This window comes from Bombus affinis, chromosome 12 (genome assembly GCF_024516045.1).
Source record: "Bombus affinis isolate iyBomAffi1 chromosome 12, iyBomAffi1.2, whole genome shotgun sequence".
NCBI lineage: Eukaryota > Metazoa > Arthropoda > Insecta > Hymenoptera > Apidae > Bombus > Bombus affinis.
Window position 1 is genome coordinate 5,281,650 of NC_066355.1, and position 17,344 is coordinate 5,298,993.

At 40.8% G+C, this 17,344-nt stretch overlaps 1 protein-coding gene across 1 annotated transcript in view; it reads left to right on the forward strand.

Annotated features, from left to right (window-relative positions):
- The window catches only part of LOC126922513 (tensin-1), a 180,835-nt gene that overhangs the window by 49,218 nt on the left and 114,273 nt on the right, over positions 1-17,344 (forward strand). The window contains exons 2-3 of the mRNA XM_050735127.1: positions 14,787-14,895; positions 15,229-15,266. Of these exons, the coding sequence (XP_050591084.1) occupies positions 14,787-14,895; positions 15,229-15,266 (147 nt within the window). The remainder of the gene's footprint in view (positions 1-14,786; positions 14,896-15,228; positions 15,267-17,344) is intronic.

A 17,344-nucleotide genomic window follows, 5' to 3' on the forward strand; every position in this document is an offset into this window, starting at 1 on the left:
CGCAAAATTTACATAGAAATTTTACTCGTTTTATTATCGATTTGCTTAACGTCGTGCGGTAGAGGTTTATTAGCAATTATGGCCAAACTAGCAATTACACCTGTAATTCGTGACTCGTACTCGTAAAAGTTTCGCTATTAATTTTAGTTTCATTATAGAGAAGACTTTGAAGATGCAGACTTCTCTCTCCGAACGATCACATTAAAAGTATTTTAGTAATAGTAATTTAATTACGCAAATAAGCGCTGAAACTAGAAAATATCCCTAAAAACGCGATCTTTCTAAATAATGAAATTGAAAGTATTCTTCCAAAGAAATATTTTTCTTCCATCAAGCAATAGCTTCAGCATCCATTAGCACATATCACCCGCATAAAAGAAACATTGCTCCGACACTTAAACACCGTTTACCAAGGCAAAATTACCGAGCAATTCTCGTTTTATCGTTTACTTCGCACTGTTTCGCGAAAAACACGGTAACTAACCTCGTAATCGAAGATCACGGTACGCGGATTGGAATCGTTTGACTGTAATAACACGGCGGCCGGATAACGCCGTTGTATGGTTGTTATCCAAAGGAACAGCTGTTTCGCCGGTCGGTCACGAGCGTTTGCCAAGAACTCGGAGAACGTTTCACGTTGAAAACTGGGGAAGTGGAGCGGCCGCCTGGGACCCCGGAAGACAAGGGCCAACGACGAGACGAGAATCATAAAACGCTTCTTTCTCTTCGTAGCCGTGAATAACGCGTCCCTTGAAGTGGCACTCGACAAACGACGACGAAGAAATACAGTTGACTTGCTCGTTGTACGCTGAGAAATAGCGGACAGCACGAATCACACGAGCAACAGCGCCAATTCGCTATAAAGCGGACGGTTTAATTGCAAGAAACGCGGAAATCGATAGAGTTCGCCTTGAAAGGTCTCGTTTACAATTTATCGCGATCAAGCGAAAACAAATCGTAGCAAGGAACGTCTATTAAATTTATCGCAGCGTGTGGCAGCGCGTTGCGACCGATTTCGTACGTTACATTTTACAGAACAGTTGCATTGTTGTTGCGTGACTTGCGACGATGTAAAAAGTGGAAATCTTACGAGCAGCCAGTTTGTTCGTTCCCCTTTTGCTGGGCTTGCTGAACGAAACTTTCGAATTAATTCATCCCATGCCTCTCGTCAACGAGTGAAATGGAAACTGTTAACGGTTTTATCGAGATTTTTTCTCATGCAGACCATGATGTAACATGGTAAATCATTTCTTATCTGGCACGACTACCTTAATAGGCCATTTTAAATTGAAAGAAGTTGATAAGTATTATGTACTCTCTACAAGATCTTCTTTATTTCAATGACTCGTGGTTTCTTTAACTGATATTGCTGGACTTAGAAGAAACTTTTAATTAAAAAAAGTTGGAAATCATAATCACGACCGGGAAGAATAAGTTTTACTCCATCGTAAGGGCCAAATTAACTCGGGATAAAGGAAATTTTATATATAATCGAAATCGAATCAACTCGGGGATATATCTTTAAAATCTCGTTCAGATTTGTCAAATTATTTGAATTCAAATGATTTAAATAATGAGAAGAAGTATAGAAACTCGAGAAGATGTTTCAAGTCAAACAAACAAGAGATTCATATTGGTACAGTGGTCTCAAGTTGCTCGAAAGCATGTCAATTGAAATCTGATCCAGGTTCAAAGAGTTAAATTATCTTCTTTGAATATTATTCTGATATTTAACTCATTTCAAACAAGAATTTCTTATACCTATAATAGTAAAAATACCTAGACACGCTATGGAAGAATAACACGCCTCATAAGCTATTTCGAAGTAAAAGGGGTGGTGTCAGAAAAATTATGAGCGTCCCTGAAACAAACGACTTATTGGCCGCCGCAAAGAACGCGGCGTAGTCTTTGTTCGAGCGTAGAACGGTGTCTGGAACTGCGTGGTATCGTCGTCAACTCGTCCATGGATAAATTCCAAGACGACGTCGAGGGCGTCTGTAACGAAGGGTCGGCGGAAGATTTATACGCAACCTTCCTCCCATATGCGTTTAGTTGAAGTATAGGATTATGATGTTTCCAAGTAACCGCGCATGCCCTACGCTCTACGCAGTGACACGTGTGGAACGGTGCCTTTTTTATTGCGTGTTTCTACAACCATTTAAAAGTAAGAAGAGTCGAAAGTTTCTTGGCAATAGAACACGATTGACGAAGAATCAATCCTGAGCGTCGTAAAGTTTTCTTTATTCGAAAATGAGCTGGGATAGAAGGAAGAATAACGTCTTCATTTTTATATTTAGGTACGTGCATCGTGACTTGTATAGAATTAGTGACATAGAAATTAGGAGGGATATTGGAAATATGAATTTTAAAGTTAGGAAAAAAGTGCTGGGAACATAATCGTATTTATTGTATTTTAATACTATCGTTTAAGATTGTCCGAATACTTGATTATCGAATATCGATTTCATTATTTGTTATTAATAGACAATGTTGCTTTATGGAAACTAATGTGGAAAATTGTTGTTCATAAATGGGAGATCTCGTAGCACAATTTTGTTTGAATAATTCCTTATCCACAAGCTAATTAATTTTCAAACATCGAGTTGGATAAAGGAAACGCTGAATTGATAGAACAACTTCGATGATACTTCGTTTTGTTACGCTTATCTCTCCCGCAGATAATTTAAATTTATAATTCGCAGATTCCGCAGGAAAATGGTGAAGTCAGCTTGCAATATTAATTTGTATAAATAATTAATTTGTATCATACACTTCTACTACAAATTGATTAAAAAAAAAAAAGAATCAATACTCTTACTCTGCACTTTTCTTTCAGAACTGTGGAATCTTTTCTGTCAATATTATTATTATTTCTTCTTAGAAACTCCTTGTCATCGTTGCAATATAACTTGGAAGCATCGACGAGCAGAGCAATTCTCCTTCGTTTCGCTTTCCACAGGGCCACTGGGACGAAACTTTATGTATCCGGCTTGTTTGATTCGCGACGCGCGATAAATTCACATTTGCCTCGATAGAGGCCCGGAAAAAACGGGGCGTAATAACAGCGAATTTATATACTTGCCGGCTACGATGCAACGGTGCCGTGTACCCTTTTACGTATTAGAAATACACGCTGTGCAAAGAGGCAGAACGTGTAACGCCGGATTTCACGGGTCGAGATTTAGGACTCGCTTTCGCGCGCAACGTTTACCATTTTTCAACGCTGCACGCCGAACGTTAGCTTATTGGCTAGGTCCATTTCTGCTCCGGGTAACCAGAAAGCTCGAAGGTATATCGGTGGCCAGGGAAATCACAATTGGCCAAATAATCCAGGACCGTTTGTCATCGTTAGGTAAAACCACGACCGACGAATCCGGCCCGCTTCCAAATAGGATTACAGGCAAATCGAGTAATAGTTTCGAAATGAGGAATCTTCCCTCTGATACGTTTCTGTCGAACAACAGCTTCACTCGATTTACTTCTGCCTCAGACAACGTACAGTCGTTACTTTTTCTTGATCTTTTACGGGTCACCGTATTATCTGCGTTACAGAACCGATAACGATGATGAAATTAGTTTCGCGAGTTTGTTACGTTTGTCACATTCCCGAGGATCGTTTAAAAGTTACTCTTTCTTTCGAAAATTCATCGAAACTTTCTAATTTAGACTTTACAAGTAGAAGAGGATAGTAGAGTAATTATTTTTAGAAACTTTGTTTAATCAAAAGATAAAGTTGCACGAAAGTTCAACTATTACAAAGTACAAGCGTCGTCTATTTTCATCGAGATACTCCTTTAAACTTCGGCGAGAATTTATAATTTTATATTTGAATACAAAAGAAAATAGCTAAAAATATTTTTAGAAAATTCGCGTAAAACCAGAAAATAAAGTTCCATGAAAGTTTTATAAGGAAGTTACCAGTTTTTTCTCAACATCGGAATATTCTTTGAAAATTCATCGAAAATACCTAGCTCTAAATTCGAAAATTGGAGTTAGTAAAAAGTAAAATACCACGTCAAAAGGAAAAATGCCCATTAGTTTAACGTCAGCGTCAAGATATCGTAAAACTCTCGGCAATCCTTTCTTTTTCGCGGAGGAAAGACTCTCGTCGCTGATTCGGGAGTTTCTCACAGTTTGCCGTGATGAATGACGAACACATTGGTGGCGTGACAGTCCGATCGTGGTGAAGAAAAAGCACATGATCGCAGAGGAATAACTAAGACGATGTCGTTGCTTCTTATCTCGTCGTCGCGACAGCGTGTTCCACTGACTTTGAACGATTGGCTGTTCACTGTGCAAGGCGGGCAGAAAGTCGATTAATTCGAACGTTCACGCTGCGAGTTCCTTCTTTCCAGATCTCCCAAATCACCTTCTGTTCTAACAACCAACAGAGAGTGCTTATCTTTCTATAAAATATTAGGTCGTTTGAGAAGTTTGTAGTATGTGTAACGGCTTCTATTTGATGGAAATGGGAAAGATACAGTAAAACTATATCCATTTAAGTCCATTGGGCAACAAACATCTTACGTAATTATATAGGGTGCGATACAATAACATTCAATAATAATGGAAATTTACATCATCTATTCGTGTAGTTATATAATTCAATACAATAACATCTAATTATAACTGAAGATCGTATAAAAATAGTTTATTGGTTCTCCTCGCTACTTACATCTTGATTATCGATGAAATTAAAAAGATGATACTTATAAGAAACGAAATGACTAAATCCAAATTCCGAAACTATTGATTAACGCAACTATGATTTTCAGTGGGCTAAATGTATTTGGTATCGAGCTATTCAGGAACTTTGTAACGAAACTTAAGACGAATTTAGCCATTTTATGCACCGATCTTTTCCAGGAATTTTTGTTTGGCAGAAAACTCCACGTGCCCTTTTTAATTCGAAGAACCGTTCTGTTCGTCCTCCAAGTACCTCGAAGTTGCTCATCTGATATTTACGAAGTACGTGACGGACAAAGATGCCGTTGACGCACGTGTATTCAATTCGCGATGATCACGAGCACTCCCACGCTAAAATCTGACCGAGATGGAACCGGTTGAACGTGGCGGTGATGCAGGAAGACAGAGCACCGGCGGCGGCGGCGGCGGTTCTTCGTCGTTCCGCGTTTTATACTCGCGATGCTGAATCGCCGGGGCGTCCGTGTTGCACGTGCAACGTAATCTCACGCGGTGTGTCAAGTACACCGTTGCATCCGTTATCGGCGTGTATCTGGATCTTTCAACAAGATCTATCCTCGCCTAGATGCACGATACTCTTTGCTGTCTGCGATTCGAGACTCCGTGTCAATAATATCTTTGGTTGCATCGTGACCAAAGGGGAAAAATGTCTGTTCGGGTAAGAGAAGATTTTAATCGTGTTTAAAGGAGAAAAAGAAAAGGACAGAGTAATAGGAAGCCAATGTTAACCGGTGGTCTTTCTCGTCACGATGGAAATCGTTTTCTATTCGCGATTCTTCTGCATCGAGGAGTCGAACGATGCAGAAGAACGGGAACGATGATTGATAGAGAAGCTGCCGCTTTTATATGGATATTGATCTTCCGATTGAAGCTGGATAAATCATCAGTTAGCTCGAATGGATTTCTCGTTTGATCCCTGTGTCCGAGGTGTCGGATTATGTTAATGCAATCATGCTTTAAATTCAGCCGACCCGACATACGCTTACTTTCGCATTTCTTGGCATATTACTGTCACGATTTGAAGTACATCTCTTTGTGTTTAGTCGAGAATTATTATAATTAAATGTATTCTCCGTTCCATTATCGTTTATTGTTCTTTATTATATGGATAATAAGTTACACTGCACCTTTATTTTTACCGAAATACGCGTTAAATGTTGTTGAATTTATTCAAGAGAGAAATTCCTCACTTTCATAAGTGTACTTAGCATACAAGTATAGCGCAGGGAATCACAAATCCCAAGGTAAATTAACAAGAAATAATATCCTAACTTCAATACTTTTCTTTACTTTTCAATTTATGAACTTGATCGGTGTGGCTTCCGAGCGGCTGGAGTAATAATAATTGTCCAATCGTCTATCTACTACCTTCGAGTCAATTATTAAATATCGATAAAGGAATAATATTTTCTCAATTCAATTGCAACGCGAGTCTTACTGTTCTGTGTTATCGCAACGAATTAATAATGCGGAGAATTTTCTAAAACGATGTGTTAGAAAGAAAGTTGCAGACGAAGTTTATTTATAATCCATATAGGAGTTTTCCCAAACCGAAAACTGCGTTGCATACCGCTACGATACGCACAGAACTACAATTTTCTGTCAGAAATTCTTTTCTCTTTTCAAAGCCATACCCCTGCAAAGAGCAGGAGTATCGCGATACTCGTCCGTAACCGCTTTGTTCGGCGAATTTTTCCCCGAAAGCAGGCCACGAAGCGAGCATGCACGTAACCATGCAGAATCGCGGCGGTTCCGCCTGCGAGCAGAGAACTATAACTCACAAAAGTCGGAGTCGCGCGCCGGGCCATCGGCATTCCGGGCGCGGCGTGCGAATAAAAAACACGAGAGAGGAGAGAAATAAAAATGGAGGGAGGGAACGAGGTGGGCACGGTCCTGATTGGTAATCCCTGGTGCCAACGGCGTGGTAAAATTTCGTGGTCGGAAAGGGAACTGAAACCGAACAAGAGAAAACGATATTTCGAGAGGTCGATCTTTCGAATCAACGAGAAGGAACGACATAGACGCGCGAGAGTCGAAAATTTATTCTCTCTGAGAACGGTGCTCGAATATATTTCCATTTTCCATGGTAGAACGCTGGTCAGCGATCGAGAGCACGCGTCAAAATTCCATGATAAATTTTACGGCATCGAAGCTTACGAGATTCGAATCGTTCTTTTCAATTTATAAATCGTGCGATATAAAGATCGGAATTTGCGATCGTTGGCGGAAAAAGTTGCTGGTACCACGTTCCTAACGTTAGCGTTACTAACGATCGGGGTGCACATAGAATCGAAAATTCGTGAAAACTTCCAGATTCTTTCGAGACAAGGTATTGAACTAACGGGAAAGTAATGCCAGTTTTATATCCACAAAACCGAATTACATCGCTGTTATTATGATTCTATTTAATTAATTATATAATCTCTGCGTATTTCATTTACTTAAATAACTGTGCTACGATCGACAACAACATATATGGTCTGTCTAGAAAATAGGGAAAATAAAAAAGAATTTCGAGTTCTTGCATTTACAGTTTTTTCTCAACTTTATGTAACGTAATTTAAAAAAAGCAAGAATAAACTTTATCGTCTTCCATGTCCAACTATTAAAACTACTCGGTTTACTGACGAAGCTCAGAGGAAGGCCAAGTGTTTTTATAAATACAGAACTCCCTTTTTCTAAAATGATTTTGCTGTAAACTGTAACGTATGGATTATCAGAAACTGGCTTCCTTAGTATGATGAAACACCGACATTACTCTTCCACTAACCCAATATATCTGTGATATATTTCCAGCCTGAAGAGACAGTCCAGAGTCGTGAGTTTCATTCTCTAGCACTAGAAGTTCGTAGGATTTGTGTTTCATTAAATTACCACGCTGTTCAGACACAGATCTAACATCCTTTTTGACGCGATAATACTCGCGCAACTCGAAGCTGATGCGAAGCATACGCTTTCGTGCAGTTTGTTGGAGCACACTGCGAGGCTCTGATGCTCTGAATGCCGGCTCGATAATTCATCGTCTCTCCCTTCGTTCTTCTCTGTCGTTTCCCGTCGTTTCCCGTCGCTCCGTTACACGCACGACTTCCAAGAAAAGTAACGCGATCGTAGAGATATTTTCGAGGAAGTACATACATTGGACTTAAAGCCACCGTGCACACATCGTCGTTCGATGGTACAAGCCTCTTCCTATGCACGCTCTATCATCCGCGCAAAGATGTTGTCATTGAAGGCATTAGCCTCGTTTATATTCTTCTTTTCTCTCCGCGTCGTTTCTATCGCGTAAGACCACCCCAGTAAATCGTATTTCAACTCGATCGACTGACGCGCACAGCCTGCTTCTTCTTCTTCTTCTTCTTCCTCTTCGTCTTCTTCGTCTGCTACTGTTCTTCTTCTCTATGCATCCCACATTCACGATTCATCGATAGTAGTCCCCTTGTAATGATTCCGCGACGCGCTCGTTCTCCTTTTTCCGCGTCGATAAATTTGTATTTATCTTCGAGTATTTGGTGCTTCCCTTGATCTTTTATGGCGCTTTGTTACGTCGTCGTAGTCTTCTTGCATTTTCTTTCTTTCGTTTTATATAGATCATCTGGTACGAGGAATTCGTAGATTAAAATATTTTTTCATTTTTGAACCTACGTTTGTTCATATTGACAATTCAGCTGTTCTCCATGCTTCTTCTTTTCATCGTTAAGATCTCTCGTGTTTCTGATACCAAATGCAAAGAATACTGTGACAACAGTAGTAGGCAAAATAAGTATTCCATTCGCTCACTGTCACGCGATGTTATACGATCTTATTTGCAGATGTGAAACTGTCGATATGCCTGCTCAGGTTAATAATATGTGCTTCCGCTCTTTGCCTTCCATTTCAACTAATGTCCTTTCAATTCGCTATATATACACTGCTGTGTCATATATTTCACGTTCTTATTATTCTACTAAATAATTTGAATTTTGATCTTCAAATCGGATAATGTAGAGGCCGACTATACGTATACAGATGATTTAATGTGTTCGCTGTGAACCCGATTTTTATTTTGCACGCAGCTATACGGAACATTTTCATACAATACCTGTTTTTATATTATGGAGCTTTAGATATGTGTTTGATATGAATTGTTATGAAATACTGTTTCACAATTTCGGAATTTTCAGTTCACATGCCACGTTCGACTCGATACCACACGTAATCTGAAAGTATGTGCCAACTCGAATGTACGTGTGGTCAGTGAATGTGTGTCGCAGTGAATATGTTAATTAGTACTTATTACATATATCCGCTCGAGTCTCTTTTATAACTGCACTGTAGAGAACTGTACATCTAAATCCAGAAATCCTCGGATCAAGCCAAATCCCTGTAGTAATTTTCACGAAACCTCCGATCCATCCGCACGTCATTACCACGACGTCAACGCGGAGGTAAACGATCCACTCGGCTGACAATGTCTCGCGAAACCGCGTATTTCCCTGTGCATCATCCGACCGAAGTAGTATATCTGGCTGCTGCAGCCAGCGGATGGATAAAAAGCTAGACTTTTGAAAGGCAGACAGAAAGGCGGACAGGGAGACGCGCGTGCGAAAGAGCAAAGGAGAAAAAACATTGAGCGTGCACTCGACCGTGGTCTCTCTCTTTGTATGTATCTACGCCCGGTTAATGCGAGCCGAAGTGTGTTTCGAGTCAAAGCGCAAACACAACCCGACAAAGCCGACTCTGTTCGAGCACTCGTCCTTCCTCGAGCGACCGACGAGCTCCTTTCTCTCCTCTTCCCGCATGCTTTTGCACCAGAAAACCACCATAGCAAACCAGAGGCGGCCGGTATCGTCCCGAGAACGGAACGCACTTGATTTCCACTCGACTCGATCCCTGGCAGAACTTTGAACCCCGTTCGACTCGATCCAGACGATAGTCAGAGTATATATACCTCTCTGTGTCAGTTCCACGCCCACGAACACACAAGAAAACATACAGGGTGAACCACGCAATTGAAACGGGTTATATGTATTTGGAATTTGCAAGAGATAACAGAAAGTTGCGGACAGGAAAGTTGGTTCCTATGGTAATATCTATCTTTGTACGATGTCACATTTTGCATATTTTTTAAAACGCAAGGATGCACTGAAAAATGCAAATGCACTTTTCTTTTAATGGGAATATACGTGCTTCCTTAAAGGAATCATTTCCTCATTCCACATGAAACGCTAGTGAAGCGACATAGTTGAAAATTGATGGATTTAAAAGTTATCTTAACCAACCTCGTAGAATTCGTCGTAAAAGAGACAAGGAAAACACGAAGGAAAATACAAGAATAATGCGTTACGTCTCTTTCGTAAGATAAACTTTCCAAATTGAATTTAAAATATCGTTTCGACCAATCAATTTTCGACCATATTATCTTAGTATATTTTTACGTAGAATGAGAAAATGATTCGACCTAAGTGAAAAGGAATGCTCCCATTTAAAAAAAAATTGTCTAGTTACAAAATACATATCATCGCCAAAAAATGTAGCCGTGAAAATGTCTTCCTCTTTTACCATTTATCTATTAACCATTTATTTTCTAATAATAGAGAATATTTCCTCTTAACTTCAATCGAGAAAGGAATATAGCTTGTCCCAATTGTATGGCTCACTCTGTATAGCGATCTGTTAATTAACAACTGTGCTGGAAATTGGACGCTCTGAATTCATATCTCTCTCTCTCTCCCCCTCTCTTTCTCGTACCTACTCTTTGTTTCCCCAACCTCTTGATTCGAATTGGTTGTTCCGCGTGGAAACTACAACAACGCGATATCTTCCTTTAACAGAGTCGCGCACTGAGAGGCTAAATGTTACCGATGTTCGTCACGCTCGCGTGGAACCACGCCACGTTCTATCGCGTTTTCGCGCTTTGCCTTTGCCATACCCGCCCACGGAATTCAATTTTCCGTAGAAGCGAGTTGCCCAGGCATTGTCGAATAGTCGAGGCTACAAAGGATCGTTTGACGAGCTGTAGTTTCGCCAAAAATTGTTCCGTTTTAGAGTCTGTCATGAGATAGGCGAAGTGCATGTTCTTCGTATTGCGACGGTCATCAGCATTTTTCACGTATTACTTTTTTTGTATTATATCGTTTTCTGAATTAAATGTGACAAATATTGGACGACCGTGTTTGCTGTGAATATTGAAGATTTAACGCTGACATTCGGTAAGGCAGTTCATCGGGGAAAGAAATTCCAAAGCCTTTTGGCATATCCATTTTTTAAAATATTTTCATTTGCTTATTCTTCATTTCGTAAAATGTGTCATTTCCCTGTTTCTCATATTTCAAGACTGCTATTTCCCAAAATTTCCATTTTACTTAATCCTCATTTCCCCCAAATGCTCATTGCTCCGTCCTTCATTTTCCTAAAGTTTTCATTTATCAAATTAATCCTACATTCTTAACTAACATTTCTCATTTCTTAAATATGTCACCCTCAATTGGACAGAGTAACCAAAGAAATTAACTAAAGACCTCGGAACGAAGTTTTTCATCAACTCTCGACCGTTTCAGTTTGCCTTGCGTTTCTTTCTTTTTCTGTACCAATGCAGCGTGATTGTAGTGTCCGAGCTATTAAAATTCCAGTTAGCCTGTTGATCCTCGATATTCCGTACGAAATCCTGTCTCACCTCGGGGTTCGAATAAAATTCCAGCCTCGTTCTGTCGCGCCGTAATCGTTTCGCGTACCTAAAGTCGAGACGGGCATTATTGCGTTTCAATCGTGTTGGCGGGAATAAAATACGAACCGCGGGTCAGCGTCGACCTCGACCTCGAGGTGGTAGGATATATTCTCGAGGAGAAAGGTAGAGGAGTAAGAAAGTTGACTGACTAACCAGCGAGATAGCCGGCGATCCAGGGATTTCAATGGGTTTCCTCGAGGATTAAAGATCAATTAATCGTACGTGATCAATGACGATGGCTATTCGCGAGCATCAAAGGTCAGTCTCGCTAATGAATCCGGCAATTAGTTACTGAGATACGTGTACAAGCATCGAGCAACGTCGACAAGATAGAATTAAGTTACCGTGAAATTGTACATCGACGGGAAAGAACGTATTGTTTTTATCATCAATGCTATACGGCTATACGACCATACGGATGATAAATCATCATTACGGACCGGGATGGGTAAAATTAAGTAGCATCGGGATTCCGTAGAACGTCAATTATTAACCGATCAGTGGAAACCCTCTGAATTTTTGTCAAAGATCGATTAGCTGGATAACGGACGAAATTATTCACCCAACGCTAGGTAATTTCCATCTTAATTGATCATAGTTTGTTATTCAATAGAATGAAGTCCATGGTGGTCTCCGGGCTCTTTCATTAGTAGTCAAACTATAATTAATATCCAATGGTTAATTTCTTCTCTATGAAATAGGAGGCGGATAATAAAATTGCGTAAGAAAATGTACAAAATAGAGGATATCCATGAGAAACGTAATTTATCTCGAATATTTCAAGACGTTTATAGCCGACCAATAATATTACTCCAACGATGTGGCGCGTACTATCGAACGAACGAAAGATTTCGACAAATGCGAAGGTGTATATCAACCGAACGATCTAATACAGAAACACGATTCACTGTTTCGTAAAAAGGATGAAAAGGAAGAAATACAAGGGGAAAACGAAGAAGAATGGAAGCTGCGTGACTACGTTTACGATGACAGCGAACGCAGCCGAGCTTTTGCATACAGTAACCAATAAGGAAGCTCGTTCTTCCGCCTCCGTGCATTGGCGAACGCATTTGTCGAGTCACAATAATTCAACCGGTGTGACTCGTGGTTGCCCGATAAAACTGATAATTACGAAATATTACAGCCTCTTAATGGCACGGTATTTTACAATCCATGTCTGCGTTCTCGATGCCGACGCAACTATGGCAAACTTTGCCACGATAAAGCGGGCATGTTGAGCGGCGATAGAATATTGGATTTTCATCGATTAGTATTATCGAAGCGGCAAGTTCTGCAAACATTGTCGTATTAATGTTCGGAGGAATTCTGTTATTCTCTTGAAACTTGAATCGAGTTGGTTTGGATTTAGATTATAGAGAACACGATCGATCAAAGAACGTGAAGATAAAGGTTGTGTGAGATAAGGAAAACATGGGAATGTGCGTGGAATGCTAGGCCGATGTTGCGTGAGGTTTGCTATTGGGTTAATTGCAGACTGCGTGAAACCAATGACACAGAAATATTCGCTGTAATTATCGTTCACTGGAAATCGATAGAAAGAATCTTGCTTTCCAGGCTACTCGTAAATTCGAATTTCATTAAGCTATAGGGAACCTTAAGCTTAATTCACTCTCTACTCCTGATTGGTATATTCATAACCAATTAAATATATCGAATACTTTGGATAAATTGGATATGAAGAGAGTGGAAAACAGAACTGAAATCTATATTGCTGTAAGATAAAGGATTCTTGTAATCAGTTTGTAAACTCTTTGGTAAAGTAGTAAGTGGAAAAAGAGGAATTTCAATCACTAGAGCTAAATAGTAATCAAGATGATCAACTTTGTCTTAAGGAAAATATCAAGTCCTAATGTTGGATTATAACACAAATTCGTCCTGTCTTTTCAGTGTCCTCACGATAATTTATTTGAAAATTCAGATGTGGGTTTGGTTAATGTATACGTCTCTTGATCACTGACGGTTTTCACAACTTTCTAATAGCTGAAGAATTCCTCTCTCTGAAGAATTCTTGAGATTTGTTAGCAAACAGCTGACTCGAGTGATTTCGCGTTCTACAGAATTCGAAATAAATCAGTCTCTCGAAAATAACATTGATCAACTTCACTTTCTAGAATTTCTTAATTTCGCAATTAATGTTCAATTCTAAAAAAAACAAATGATTTGTTAATTCGAGTCGCAGTTCATTTGCAGATTAATATCATAAATACGTATTAGTATTGTTGACATTTAAAAATGATATTGAGTTATACGCTTTTGCGTTTCATGGCGCGTTATATTCAAACTTTCGTTTGTATCCTGTGTAGTTTTATGCAGAAAATTGCCTCTTCTGCTCGTCTGTTAATAATAGTAACAAAAATATGTCAAAGATTAGCGCGATGCAGTCTGGCAGAATAGTCTGACTAAGCAGTCTGACCAAGCTGTTCTTATTCTCCTTACGCGCATTCCAACGCGGCCCGCCACCCGCTAAGCCACTTAACGATCGAAGAAGCGATCGAAACTCACGACGAATAATCCGTGAAAATGCACGAGCGGTTCTTCTTCGTCGCGTTATCGTTACTTACGATCGTATTCCCTTGAAATCCGATTGAATTATCCCGCCGCGACGAGGGGAATCGTCAAGCAGTCGTCGCTTACAACCGACGTGGCGGTACGCAAAATTTGGCTCGGATCCACGGAATTGTTTTCTGCGAATTCATCGATCGATCGATCGATCGATCGGCGTCGAAGCCGGTGAAAGCGCGAGGTATCCGCTTCCCAGGGAAGAGACGAGCGTTGCGTGTTTGTAATCGGAACCCGCGCATCGCTGGATCGCAAACACTCCGGGCGATTATTTGCGCATAACTTCGCGAACCGCCTCTTTGGATAGCGTGGTGCATTCGCTTATGCGCTGTTAACAGATTGAGCGTCGAGTCGAAACGACTAGAGACAACAATTACACAGTGCGGCGAGGCTAGAAAGTTGGTGAAACTTCTTTTTCGTCTTCTTCTCCTTCTTCTTTTTCATCTTTGTCGTCGTTTTCCGTGCGACCGTCTGGACGAATTTCTTCACTATGTACAGTTTGAAATACCACTCGACTCATGAATAATAATTTCAAGTGGAAGAAAGAGTTTTTGCCGGCGATGAAGGCAACGTTGAACAGGCGCTTCATTTAGACCGTCTAGACCTCATTGAAACTAGCCAGTGAAGAGGTCCTTATCCACTAATTAAAGTTGCTGAAAAAATCCTTGGAAAAAGGAAACATGGGAACGTGTCTGTGGCATGTTCAAAGATAAGTTTTAGACGCGGCATTCTCTTTTACTTGTTCATTGAAAAACGATCGATTATATTAATCGTATTTCTTCCTTTTGATTGATTTCAGAGCGAGTTCGAACCGCAATGTCACGTGTTCCGGACGAAACAGTTGCGCAAGCCGCGTCCGTGCCATTTGTGCCATCAGGCGGTGATCAAACAGGCGTCGTGCTGCAGAGGTGAGTCGATAAGTTCATTCCCTACGGTTTGCTCGCTCTAGTGGCCTGAAAGGGTTCAGTCGGTAGTTCTGTCGGAACTATGTATGGTAAAAAAGTGTGGTGCGTGAAAAAGCGGAGGGAAATTTGAACGTCGATCGATTTCAGTCTGGTCTAGTCTTAAATAACCACTTCCTACAGGATATTGCATATTTCTTTTTTATATTAATTCTTTTCTACTGAATCCACATTTTATAAAATACTTTGTAAGCATTTTTTAATTTTATCTTTATCAACGTGCCACAAAAGAAACACAAAAATATGACAGTATTATTAAAATACTTTCTTCATTTTCAGTTTGCAAGTACATCTGCCATAAAACCTGCGAGGACAAGGTGAGTAAACATATTTTCTCTGCACGTTTCATAAAATTTCATCCGAGCGACCGACAATTAGATCGCCTCTCGTTCATCGTTTCTCACGAATTAGTGTACGTTCACGATCAGGCAACGTCTTCTCGGAAACTTTGTGACAAAGTGGATACCTGGAGAGCCCTTGCCTGTACACGAAGAGCCTCTCCGTACCGTGCACGGGTTCTGGTTCGTACTTCCTGGTACTCAAACAAATCTGCTGTGTGCTACGAGCACGTCCAACAAAACGTTCTTGAACGAGCGAAGTCGTCGGATCGAGCCAATCCATCGGAGGAATTTTTCGAGCGACGAGTATCAACGACGTATACGTGTCTGGTTTCGTGAAACCGGAAGCGATCAACGAAGAAGAACCGCGCCGTAGAAGAGATGCCACTTAGTAGATGCATCTTAATTCGAACACTCTACCGATGGAGCCTGGTCGATGAGATTCTCGGTACCTCGAAGTCTTTGTCGATGCTACAGATACACAGTACCAAATAAATCCGTGTATGTTCGTGTGAGAATAGGCTGAGACAGAATCAATTGTCTCTGTGTGAAACACACGGTGTGGGTTCAGTCACCGGGCAGGGCACGAGCTTTACTTACCTTACCTTCTTCGTATCTTGAAGTGCTCCTGTGTCACACTCGCTCCAACACGAGCGTCCAACAACCTGGCACGGAACCGTGGCTTGGTCATACGTACACATTCACATTCATACGTACACAGGTTGATCATACACATACATACAACGGAAAACATAGCTATAGATGCACAGTCATACACTTGCGAGCACAATAAAGACACATACGTAAATATGTATACGCTGTAATGCACACGTAGCGATACATACACAGTTACAAAGAGATACATGAAGGATGCATGTAGGAATACATGCAGAATCAAATACACAAATAAAGATACATATACAGTATACATACAGAGTAATACACATATGTGTGTTGTGAACGCGTGGACACGAAGAAGAACGGAAGGATGAACGATGGAAGTGAAGGAGAACGTGCCCGAGACAGTAGGAGAGCACGACTTCCTTCTGTAAGTGGCGAGACGTCGTTTGTTACGAAGGTTTTGTGGCACACCGCGAACAAAACGGTCGGCTCGATCCCTTTGATACGTCTATTTCGTCGAGAGCTTCCATTACCGGAGGAAGACTCTGTTCTGTTTGGATCGGATTGAGGGCCGGCCTACGGTGAAGGTAGACAGTTATACGTCTTCGTACGATTAACGTTTAACAAGTCGGCACACGTTACATCGCTCGATAGTGTTGTTTCTGGCGCGCGTGACTTTCGCCAAAAGCTTGTCACCGTTGCCGGGCAATTAGCGACGGAGACTGGTATGACATTTCGATCGAGACGGAGATAGAGAAAGAGAGAGAGAATAAAACGAGACAGAGAGCAGGTATTAAGTTTAATTAGGGATCATTTGGACGGATTATTGGCCACGATCGCCAGCAGTGGAAAGTCGGTAATACTCGAATATCCAGTTGGCCCAAGCGCAGGTAAAAAAGATTACAATTTCAGTCTAATTGGCGATTCGAATGCTATTTCCCGATATTAACGAGTAGAAACATGGAGGTTAATGGGAGATACACGATAGGGTGCGCAATATTCTACCAGTTTATCGAACCATCGATCTTCTTCCTATGTTCCATGATCTCATGGATCGTTCCAGGATTTAGGCTTATTAAAGTTGCCAGACCATGCCATGAAACAGTCTTATTGCCCCATCATGGAGGCACAAAAGCTAACCGCTCCTTTCGTTCCTTAGAAGAATTCCGCGTAGGTCACGTTTCTTCTCTCTAGACGTTTTGAAATTCGAGGCTGTGGGCAGTCTTCCTTCCACGAGTTGTCACGTGGTCGCGTCATCTAGAAGTCCCTGTTCGCGGTATCGTGGAACATCACCCTTTGGATGACAGTATGATGCAATTTGTTGGACTCGCGGTACCAAGAAACAGTTGCTACTTTTTATTCTCGAAACAGCGATATAGCAATAAATGTTCACATGATGCATGAAACATACGTGGAATGTCACTTATATATTCATT